Source organism: Balaenoptera ricei, chromosome 9 (assembly GCF_028023285.1).
Source record: "Balaenoptera ricei isolate mBalRic1 chromosome 9, mBalRic1.hap2, whole genome shotgun sequence".
NCBI classification, from domain to species: Eukaryota; Metazoa; Chordata; class Mammalia; order Artiodactyla; family Balaenopteridae; genus Balaenoptera; species Balaenoptera ricei.
Genome location: NC_082647.1, coordinates 66631399 through 66643718, shown reverse-complemented (window position 1 = coordinate 66643718; position 12320 = coordinate 66631399). Strand labels below are relative to the sequence as shown.

Genomic DNA, 12320 nt, shown 5'->3' with positions numbered 1-12320 from the left:
TATCTGTAAACTATTATGTATACTCATGTTAGCTACCCTATGCCAGACACTACCTAAACGCTCTCTCTCCAGACCCCTCCTCCTCCACCCCACCTCCACCTCACACATACATACACTATTGTTTCTTTTTTTAAAACAACCAGTCTTATGAATCCATTTGTTTTTCTTTTTTTAATTTTACTTATTATTTATTTATTTATTTAATTTATTTTTGGCTGCGTCGGGTCCTGCTGTGGCATGCGGGATCTTCGTTGAGGCGTGTGGGATCTTTCGTTGCGACAGGTGGGCTTCTCTCTAGTTGTGGCGCCTGGGCTCCAGGGCTCCAGGGCACGTGGGCTCTGTAATTTGCGGCACGCGGGCTCTCTAGTTGAGGCGCTCAAGCTCAGTAGTTGTGGCGAGCAGGCTTAGTTGCCCCACAGCATGTGGGATCTTAGTTCCCTGACCAGGGATCGAACCGCATCCCCTGCATCGTAAGACGGATTCTTTACCACTGGACCACCAGGGAAATCCCATACACTATTGTTTCTTAAACTCTACGGGGTAGGTATTATTACCATCATTCCCATGGCACAAAAAAATGAAGTTCAGAGTGCCATCCAAGGTGACACAGTCAGTAAATAGGTAGCAAATCTAGGATTAGAACCCAGGTGTCCTGACCTCAGGATTTGTGCACTTAATCACTGTGTCTTTCTATCCCCTGAATTTGGGGGGTTTACTCATATAAGTTCAGCATAATTTTGCAAATGAACCTGAGAAGAGCTGAGTTATTTCCTTTTTCAAGGAAATTATCCTTTGAAATTTTCTCCTGATTAGTGTTTCCTTTCACTCAAGTTATACTGTACTTGGCTTCATTTTATCTTCCACACAGACATTCTGTATTATTTCTCTCTCAGTGGTATTTACTGCATTTTACACGTACCACTGGTATTTATAATTAGAGTACCATGCCTCCATTCTTTATCCTACTTTTCAAAAATTAAAAAAAAGTTTTAAAAATTTGAATATTATTCCAAATTTTGATGAATCTCACTACATAATGTATGTTAAAACATTATTTTTATTACTTTCTGTTTTTCCCACAGTCCTGTAACTAATTTTTATTCAGTATATTCTTGCAGACTCAAGCCAATTTAGATGAATTTTCTATTGAGATCTGAAAAACAATTAAGTTGTTTTCAGGTTTTTTTCCGTCTTAACTCACTTACATGGAGGCAAATCTGTTCTCTGTTACAAGTCTATTGTAAACTCATAAACTGGTATTCATCAACCAAAACTGAAGGGGAAAATGAGACACATTATACTTTACATTGTATGCTCAGGGTTTGCTGGAAGTTAGGCAAGTGATGTTGTCCTCCAGGAAAGTATAAAAGTTGACTGCATTTCCACAGATATTGCTGGACAATAAATTTACAAAAAAGCCTGATATTATTTAATCCTGATTATAACCATTACTTTATTTCTGGTGATTTCACAAATAGACTGATAAAAATCGATGTTTATTTTTCTGTCCCAGTTTTATTAGGGCTTTGATAAGCTGAAACAAAAGACGGAGGCTAAAAAATCTCTGGGTTTTCAACCTGCTCACATTAAATTGTTCTTCCACAATTAGGCTTTAAGATGAAACTCATCTTCCACACCCACCAAAAACTTATGTTTCAGTTTTTTCCTGGAAGATTGGATGCCTGTTCTGCATCTAAAAGGGGGCTAAACACAAGTTCTGCACAGCACAAAGAAATTTTTTCCAAGATGGACTAATACTCATACGTTTGGGAACAGTTTTTAAATTTTTAAATGGTAATTTCTTTCAAACAAACTATAAACAATTTTTAAAAGAACTTTTTTATACATTTGGGCACCTGCTGTCTTTATCACCATGCATAGTCCATGCTTTAATCGTCCAAATCTATAAATGGAACTGTGGCCTGAACCCTGATGCTCACCAGGACTCCTGGACTACCATCTGTTGACCAATGTCTTCCTTCCCCTCAGGTACAGGCTCTAAGGGTGAAGTCTCAGGTGATGGATAAAAGGACTCCAGAACTGAGAATACCAGAGAAAAACTAGGAGAGTGAGGTTTCGTTTAAAGATGTAAAAAGATGAAGAACCGGTTAAGAAGAAAAAAAAAAAAAGGTCCCTTCCCTCTGCAGAGGCAACCACACATCTGAAGACAACTGTAGATTGGAAACCATCCCCTGGGCAACCCTGGGAGTCATGTAACCATGTGTTGAAAACTCCTGAGTCACTGAGTCACCACTGGACAACTGAGAGAGCTCTGGGAATCATCAGCAAATACATGATGGCTGTGCCCACGTATTTGGAAAATGTCTAAACGCCCTCCAGTTCACTTCTGAAAAACCTGCCACATAGACAGAGGAAGAGAACTACTACTGTCGCAGCAGTAATCTCTACTTCCTCCTTCCATCGTTCACACTGAGGCCGAAAGTGGCAGGTGCAACTTCTGAGAAGCACCTGTGGGGGCAAACCAGCAACCCCGATTACCAGGTGAAGAGTCCATCTGCAGGTATGATCAGGGGCCCTCTCCCTGCCAGCAGAAACCTTGCAAGCCTTCTTTTATTGGAGGTCCATCGGAACAGTTTCTAGGAATACCAAGTTTTCCTAAAGCATTTGTTAGAACAGCGAGACGCGGGATGCCGTTATATCCTGGGAGTCTTCCCCAAGAATGTGCGACTGCTGTTGACAACCAGGGTGGTGGAGCCACAGCCAGGACACGCAGGGCGCACGGCGGCCTCGGGGACAGTTGGGCGTGGCTTTCCGGCGGGTGGGCGGGGTTTGGGAGGGAGGAGCCACCAGACTCGCTGGGTTATCCCTGGACAAGACCAGCGCGCCCCAGAGCGAGGATGCGCGACAACCCTGAAGGGCGAGCAGGAACGGACTGAGTTCTGTGATAGGAGGACGGAGAGGCTGCTGTGGCACCCTCCTGCCCGCACCCTCGGCCAGGGATCAGCGACGCCTTCGTCCCATCTGCGGCAGTAGCGATGCCTGACGGAGTTCGGGTGCTGACGCTGGCATTGATGCTCCTGGCCGCCGGGAAAGGTCGGCCAGGTAGGGCGCTGGCGTAAGGCGGCGCAGGGGCGCCACCTGGGCCTTTGGAGGAGGGGGGCTAACTTCCCGGATGACACGTGGAGCGTGCCTGTGCATCTTTATGGCCGCATCTAATACTTGTCCCATACCAACCTCCTCCCTGTCCTACCGCCTTCTTTGAAATGGTCACTTTACAGCCTTGGCACTCTTCAGTTTTCCTTTGTGCACAGGCGACTGTTGCCTCCTATTTTTCTGCTCTTAAGACCCTCAGTCACTTTTTTGTTCCCTTGTTTCCTGCTGATATCCGCTCCTTAAGGTCCCTTTATTACCATAAGAAACTTTTCCTGGATCTTCCAGGCATTCTAGCGACAACTGGATCTGAAATATCCAAAGGAGTTCAGTTCCAAACTGCACGACTTCTGCACCACTCCCTCCCTCCCCCCGGAAATAATAAACTGATTAGCATTTTACCCCTACAATAATTCAATAAGTTTTGTGTATGATATCTCGTTTTGTGTATACCTCTTAGAATCAGTTCTGCTACTGTAAAAGAGATCTCTGAGGAGCGAGTAGCTCCCCTCCCACTTCAATCCACGATGAAGAACACATGGTTGAAAACACTGTGAAGTTAAAACAATATTAGCCCTTCCTGATTGTTTTGTGTTCACACAGATAGGAACATTAAATGAAAGGTGACTTGTTCTTATGTTTCCTTATGTTTTTCAGAAATAAATCTGACCTGTGTAAAACTACCCGCAGCTTTAAAAAAAAGATTGTGTGCAACATTTATAAGTGTTCAGGATATAATTTTATTTTATCACCTTGTTGATCTTAATCTAGTTTGCTAAGGTAAGTTTGCTCTGTAAAAGAGGAAGGGAGAGCAGCACTTACCCATAAAACTAAAAAGAATATTAGAACACAATTAAGTTATTTCCTAAAATGATAGACCTCAACAAGCTATCATTGATCTGTGCCATCTTTGGTTGCTTACACATTAACTAGATCTTCATGAAGAACTTTTCAAAAAATACATGTAATAATATATAATATGTACTTACTACAGTTAGACGATATGTTTCCAGAAAAATGACCAATATTTATAAAGGAGTTTGCTTCAGTGTTTACTATAGATCATATAACGACTTCTTGCCCTATATAATAGCCTTGTAATCTCTCTACTAAAGGCGAATATTAACCATTGCCATGTTCTAAGCTCCTATTGTGGTCAAGTTGATAATAAAGTTTATGATAAACTTCTTTATGTTAATATAGTAGAGATAAAAGTGGAGCATACAAGACTTTTTCAAATAGCTTTATTAAGATATAGTTCATATACCATACAAATCATTCATTTACAGTGTACAATGGTTTCTTACAGGACACAGTGATCTATGGGTTTATGTATATTCAAAAATATGTGCAACCATTAGTATAGTCAATTTTAGAACATTTTTATCACCTTGAAAAGAAATAACATACTCTAGCTATCCTCCCCTTATACCCTCCTTCACCCTCTCCACCCTCCCAACTATAAGCAATCACTAATCTACTTTCTGCTCTATAGATTTACCTATTCAGGATATTTTATCTAAATGGAATCATATAACATTGTCTTCTGTGACTGACTTCTTTCATTTAGCATCATGTTTTCAAGGTTCATCATGTTCTAACATGTATCAGTACTTCCTCTTTTTGTGATGGAATAATATTCCATTGTAAGTACATACCACATTTTGTATATAAATCGATCAGTTGATGAACATTTGGACTGTTTTTACCTTATGGCTATTATAAATAATGCTGCTGTAAACATCTGGGTATAAGTTTTTGTATGGACACATTTTCATTTCTTTTAGAAATATACCTAGGAGTGGAGTTATTGGATCATAGGGTAACTCTGTGTTTAACCATTTCAGGAATAGCCAGACTGTTTTCCAAAGTGGCTGCACTGTTTTACATTCCTGCAGCAGTGTATGAGGGTTTTAATTTATCCACAGCCTCGTCAGCGCTTGTTATTATCTGAAAAAAAGTTTTTTTATCTGAAATTTTGATTCTAGCCATTCTAGTGGGTGTGAAGTGACGTCTCATTGTGGTTTGATTTGCATTTCTCTGGCAGCTAATGACGTCAAGCATTTTTTCATGTGTTTATTGAACATTTACATATTTTCTTTGGAGAAATACCTACTCAAATACTTTGCCAATTTTTTAATTGGGTCATTGGCCTTTTGGTTATTGAGTTGTATGTGTTATTTGTATAGTCTAAATACAATTATCTTAGCAGACATGTGGATTTGCAGTTATTTTCTCCCATTCTGTGGGTTGTCTTTTCACTTTCTTGATAATGTCCTTTGAAGCATAGAAGTTGCTAATTTTTGCTGAAGTCCAGTTTGTCTATCTTTTGTTGCTTGTGCTGTGTTGTCATATCTTGAAATCCATTGCCAAATCTACAGTCATGAAGATTTACCCCAATATTTTTCCTAAGTCTTTTAGTTTTAGTTCTTGTATTTTGGTCTTTGATCCATTTTGAATTAACTTTGTATACGGTATAACCAAAGGGTCCAATTTCATTATTTTGCACGTGGATCTCCAGTTTTGTTGAAAAGATTGTCATTTCCCCATTGACTGATCTGGGCACCCGTCTCAAAAATCAGTTAAAAACCATAGGTACATGGGTTTATTTCTGGACTCTCAATTTTATTCATCAATCTATGTCTCTCCTCATGCCACCACTAAACTTTCTTGATTACTGTAGCTCTATAGTAAATTTTGAAATGAGAAAATGTGAGTCCTCCTGTTTTGTTCTTCTTTTTCAAGATTAGTTTAGCTATTCTGGTCCCCTGAAATTTCATATGAATTTTACAATTAAGTTTGTCATTCTTTACAAAAGAGTCAGCTGATATTCTGTTAGGAGCTGTGATGAATCTGCATGTAAATTTGGGGAGTATTGCCAACTTAACAACATTAAATTTTCAGATCCACGAACATGGATGAATTTCCATTTAAGTACTTAGGTCTTTAATTTCTTTCAACAATGTTTGTTATATTCAAAATATAAGTTTTGTGTTTTTGTTAAATTTATCCCTAAGTATTTGTTCTTTTGAAACTATTATAAATGGAATTGTTTTCTTAATTTCCTTCTTAGTCTATTTATTGCACATGTTTAAGAATATAATTAACCACCCTAAGGCCCATAAAACTTTGGGCAACTCCCAGTTTCTTCATTTGTGAAACAGAAAAGGTAATAACCTTGCCAGCTTATTTTAACACAGCAAATGCAGAAAGCACCTACTATGTGTGGGCATTATTCTAAGCACTTTAAAATACATTACCCACATTAAATCATTTACTTCTCACAATACCCACAGGATAAGTATTATTATTACCCTATTTTACAAGTAAGAAAACTGAGTCACATATATGCTAGGCCATTTACCCAAAGTCACATACTATTAAGTAGCAGAGCCAGACTCTGAACACATGCAAGGTGGCTTCAGATTCTAACATCCTTAACTATTGGGCTATCTCTACTGCCCCTGGTGAATGAAATAGCATATGTTCACACAAAAATTTGTTCATTAAGGTCCACTTCAGCATTATTCATAATAGGCAAAAAGTGGAAACAACCCAAATGCCCATCAAATGATGAATGGGTAAACAAAAGGTGGTATATCCAGTGGAATACTATTTGGCCATAAGTAGGAATGAAGTACTGCAACATGGATGAAACTTGAAAACATGGTAAAGCCAGAGACAAAATGCCACATATTATATGATTGTTTTTATATAAAATGTCTAGAGTAGGTAAATCCATAGAGACAAAAAAGTTAGTCGTTGCCAGTGGCTGGAGGTAGAGGGGAATGGGCGGGAGTGACTGCTAATGATACAGGTGTCTTTTGGGGGTGATGAAAATGTTCTAAAATTGTGGTATACAACTTCGTGAATATGCAAAAAGAAAAAAAAAGCACCCCATACTGAATTCTACATTTAGAAATGGTAAATTTTATGGTATGTGAATTTTAAAAAAAGAATAAAATCACATTTTGCATCTTGATTTTATATCCTGAAACCTTGCTGAACTTGTTCACTAGTGTTAATATTTTGTTGTGTTTTTTAGTGGATTTCTTAGAATTTTTACATAAAAAATTAGGTCATCTGTGAATAAAGATAGTTTTACTTCTTTCTTTCCAATCTGGATATCTTTATTTATCTTGCCTAGTTGTCCTGGTTAGAACCTCAAGTACAGTGTTGAATAGAAGTGGTGAGAGTGGATATCTTTGTCTTGTTCCTGATCTTATGAGAAAGCATCTAGTCTTTCTCCATCAGGTATGTTGTGGCTACGGGGTTTTTTGTAGATTTCCTTTATTGGGTTGAGCAAGTGCCCTTCTTCTATTCCTAGTTTTTTAATCATAATGTGTTAGATTTTTTTCAAGTGATTTTTCTGTCTATTGAGAAGCACATGCGGATTTTATTTTTTATTCTGTTAATATAGTATATTACCTTAATTCATTTTTGGATGTTGAATCAACCTTGCATGCCTAGGATAAATCCTACTTGGTCATGGTTTATAATTCTTTGTCTGTATTTCTGGATTTGATTTGCTAGTATTTTGCTGAGGACTTTTGTATCTATATTCAAAAGATACATTGGTTCATAGGCTTTTTTTTCCTGTGATATCATTTTCTGGCTTTGGTATCAGGGTAATATTGGGCTCACAGAATGAGTCTGGAAGTATTCCATCTTTTTCTAATTTTTGGAAATGTTTGTGAAGAATTGGTATTATTTAAATGTTAGGTAGAACTGAGCATTGATGCCATCTAGACCTGGCCTTTTCTTTTTGGATGTTTGTGTCTTTTTTTTTTTTTTTTTTTTTACCGATTCAGTCTTTTCACATGATATAAATCTATTTGGATTGCTTACTTTTTCTTGAATCAGTTTTGTACTTTGTGTCTTTTTAGGAATTTCTCAATTTTATATGTTATCTAATGTATTGGCATGCAACTGTAATAGTATTCCTTAATAAGATTTGTAGTGGTGTGCCCTGTTTCATTTTGATTCTAGTAAGTGAGTCTTCTCTCTCTTTTTCTCAGCAAACCTAGAAGTATGTCACCTTTGTTGATTTTTTTCAAAGAACCAGCTTTTGGTTTCATTGATTTTTCTCTACTGTTTTTCTATTCTCAATTTCATTAATGTCTTCTTTAGTCTTTAAAATTACTTTCCTTCTTCCTTTAGATTTAGTACGTTCTTCTGTTTCCAATCTTCAGGCGAAAGATTAGTTCATTATATTGGGATCTTTTTCTTTTTTAATATAGGCATATATATCTATAATTTTCCTCTAACCACTACTTTAGCAGCATCCCATAAATTTTGGTGTGTTGTATCTTTATTTTAATCCTTTTCAATGTATTTTCTCGTTTCTATTTTCATTTCTTTGACCCCTTGCTTTTCTAGGTTGTTTAATTTCCATGTATTTGTAAATTTCTTTCTGCTATTGATTTATATATTCATTCTATTGCAGTCAGAGAACATACTTTGTATAATTTTTATCTTTTCAAATTTATTGAGGTTTGTCTTATGGTCTAATGTATTGTCCATCCTGGAAAATGTTCCATGTGCACTTCAGAAGAATTTATATTCTGCTGTTGTTGGGTAGAGTGTTCTATAGATGTCTGTTAGGTCAAGTTGGTTTATAGTGTGTTGTTCTGGCTGTTTCCTTGACGATTTTCTGCCCGTTTTTCTATTCATGTTGAAAGTGGAGTATTGGAAGTCCCCAACTATTACTGTTGAAGTAGGTATTTTTTTTCCCTTTGTTTCTCTTAGATTTTGCTTCATGTATTTTTGTGCTCTGTTATTAGGTGTATATCTTCCTCATGGATTGAAACTTTTATTGCTATAAAATGTCCCTCTTTGTCTCTAGTAACATTTCTTTTGTTTTAAGATATTTTTGTCTGATATTAGTACAGCCAATCCAGTTTTCTTGTGGTTACTGTTTGCATAATGTTATTGTCCATCCTTTTACTTTCAGTCTATTTGTATTCTTTTCAAGAGCATTCATCCGTTAATATATAAAGGATGACAAAGTAAAGAGACTTAGCTAGTCCATCACTCTCTATTTGACCTTGCTTTTCAGCCTTTTGTGTTGTTGCAGAATCCATAATACAGTTTTGAATATTAGAAGCTTAATGATTAACTTTTTATTTCTCACTGAATTTGGAGCTAAAAGGTGGTTTTTCTCTTTTCCACATCTTTGGGGAAGTTATACAATTTTTAAAAATTCACAGATATTTGAAATTCCCATAGAGCAATATACCAAAAGTTTTATAATTATAAACTCAGATATTATGAAGTGCCTGTCTTTAGGCATTAAGCGTATTCATCTCTTAAAAATACAATAATTTATTTAGTTTCTTAACATATTTGTCTGTCACCCAATTATGAATCTTAAAGCATACTAGTCTTAGCCATTGTATTAACCAATGTATTAATCTAATACAGGTTACTTATACCTACAAACAAAACTAGAAAACTATTTGCATATTGTATCATTATGTATCTATTATTTATAACTTGACACGTTTTCCCAAAGTATTTGAAATGCAAATATTGCAGATTCTATTATATACTACCTAGCTTCTTTAAATCCTATTGAGAAGAAGACAGAATAAATAGAAATGTAAATTTTAATGTATATTTTATACGTACTTTTGTTTTGAGGGAAAAATTTTTTATTGGACATTTGCTAGAAAGCTTTGCACATCATTCATGTCATGAAATTGACTGATGTGTGAAATGGGCTTGTAGAGTTACTCTTTTAGTACTTCAGGAGCTAGGCCCCCAGATTCCCAAACGGGAGCCCAAACCAGCCATAGTTAACTATATCCTCCCTTCTAGAGTTAAGGTTGTAATGAGGTTTTTAAGAGCGTGGCTTATTCATTGTTAGTAAGATTTAAATTTTTCTACAGAGACCTTGAACATTTAATGAGTGACAAGTCGATTTGGAGGGAAAAATTGTGAAATGAACGATACAAAATATGAGCTATTATTAATTATACAAATTAAGAATTTTCCTCTAAAATAAATATTAAATAAAAAAATAAAAAATGTAAAATTTCTGTTTAAATATTATACAGTTCTTAGTATTGTTGATGTCACACTGTGATTGCTTCTACATTTATGACATCTTTAGCTTTGGATTAGAAAACAGTTATTTAAAGCAGCAAAATCAGAGGAAATGTGAGAACTTCAGAAGTGCTTAGCAAGGAGAAATACTGCACAGAATAAAGATGGAGTTATTGACTTTTTTCCCAATACAAAATTCTGTTGTAGGATAAGCTCAGAGAAAACATTTCAATAATTTATACAAACCTCACTAGTAATCTCTTTTAAAATATTTTCCTTAGTTTCTAACCACGTGCAATCTTCTGATATTGACAGGGGGTTAGCATTATTTCAAAATTAAATGAAATGATAGCACATCCTCTGACTTCTACCCACATACATTTTATAAAATATTTATCTAGTGTTGACAAATTGAGATTGTCAAAGTCACTAGAGCCTTTTGGGACATTTATAACTGGTGAAACTAGAGACAAAAGGAAGAAGAACCTTTTGTGGTCATTCCTGAAATCTTTTACTAAAAAAATTCTTTAGGGAGATCTTTTATCTTGCAAAACAATACCTTTTTTACAGTTTAATTGCTGTCACTACAAACAAAATAAAAAGCAAAAACCTGTATAATAAAGACAATTTTATAAGCTACATTTGTGAGACTGACATGCAAATTACTATCTCTAGTTTATTGTGCTCCTTATTAATTTGTTTGGAAACTGATTTTTGTTCGCAAACACTGTGTAACTTAAAATTATGTAATAAACATTTGAGAGTTTTGTTCAGTTAGATCGATTTTTTTCTATAGTGAGGTACTTTCGTAATGATTAAATTTTTCTTTCCCATTTCTATTTCAAAGATATTATCTTTACTATAGTGTTTTCCTTGAACAAATACAATATCTAATACTGGGATATTTTCTGCCTATTGTGTCAATAAGATACTCCAAATAAGGACAGTTCCATGTGTTTCTTATTATTAGGGAGACAGTAGCCTCAAACAAGAGCTGTATTTCCAGGATAACTGTTTTTATTGCCTCCTCTTCTCTTCTCTCTTCTTGCTGGGAAGAGGTGCTTTATGTTCTCCCTCTGTAGATTTGACAGAAAAAAGTATCTTCCAGGCCAACTACTGCTCAGAAAATGGCTTTCCTAAAAAATCTACAGAACTAGCTCTTTCTCCATGTTTTTTTTCTTGTTTTTCCTTCAAAACTGTTCCCCTCTACCCCATTCATTTTCCTGTGCTTAGAAATGAAAATGAACTTCACTACTTTTATATTTAAAAATAAGAAAAAATGTGAAAACTTTATATTTTTTCCTGCAGTAAAAAAATGCAGGAAACTTCACTAGGAGGGCATTTTACAAAAATTATATTAGCATTGAAAGTTTGGTTTAGTTTGTTGCATTCCAGGACCTGGCAGAGATGGGATCTGGGGGGGCACATGGCTACTGTGGCAGAAAGCAGGTCATGGAGGGTCAGTAATTGCATTCAAATCTGGAGGATCACTCTCAAGAGGAGTCCTTGTAAGGCCTATGCCTTCTGATGGTAGGAATAAACAAATCCTGACTCAACAGCAATCAGCAATTTTGCCTGTCCAAATTAAATGAAAATAAAGTCCTTGAAGCTCAAATACCTCAAAAATACATTCTAAAGAGTTTGTTGATTGGCTTATTGTATTTATGGAAAGTGCATATTGTCATCTTTCTTTTACTAAGAGATCATGACATTTCAGATGGCCTTTATGTGCACTTGTAGGTTTATTTGCTCTGTTTTTGTTTCAGGAGTCAGTTTTAATCGAGGGCTGAAGAAAATACATAACATCATCTGTCTTTCCATTCTAGCTCAGGAGTGCTCTCCTGGGGGACACCAGTTTCTTCAGAGCCCTTACAGAAGTGTCCGTTTTGACTCCCTGCGCCTCCAGCAGTTAGCCATTCAAGACCTGATATGTGACCACTCCCTTTCTCCCGGATGGTATCGATTTCTCCTCTTTGCCAGACCTGCTAAGACGCCAACCAAATGTGCTGAGGTTATCAACTCACTAATGTGAACTACACGTGCTTTTTCTTAAGTATTTTTTCATATAAGGATTGAATCTTGCTACAACCAATTTATTTCTCACGCTGCAATATTATTTTAATTTTGCATCAAGATTAAGTTAATCAAAGGGAGTATTCCAA

At 36.1% G+C, this 12320-nt stretch overlaps 1 protein-coding gene across 1 annotated transcript in view; it reads left to right on the top strand.

The window, feature by feature from the left end:
* Nucleotides 1-2996: 2996 nt before the first annotated feature.
* The window catches only part of VWDE (von Willebrand factor D and EGF domains), a 95059-nt gene continuing 85735 nt past the window's right edge, over nucleotides 2997-12320 (top strand). Inside the window, 2 exon segments of the mRNA XM_059932527.1 lie at nucleotides 2997-3054; nucleotides 11985-12169. Coding sequence (XP_059788510.1) covers nucleotides 2997-3054; nucleotides 11985-12169 — 243 coding nt within the window.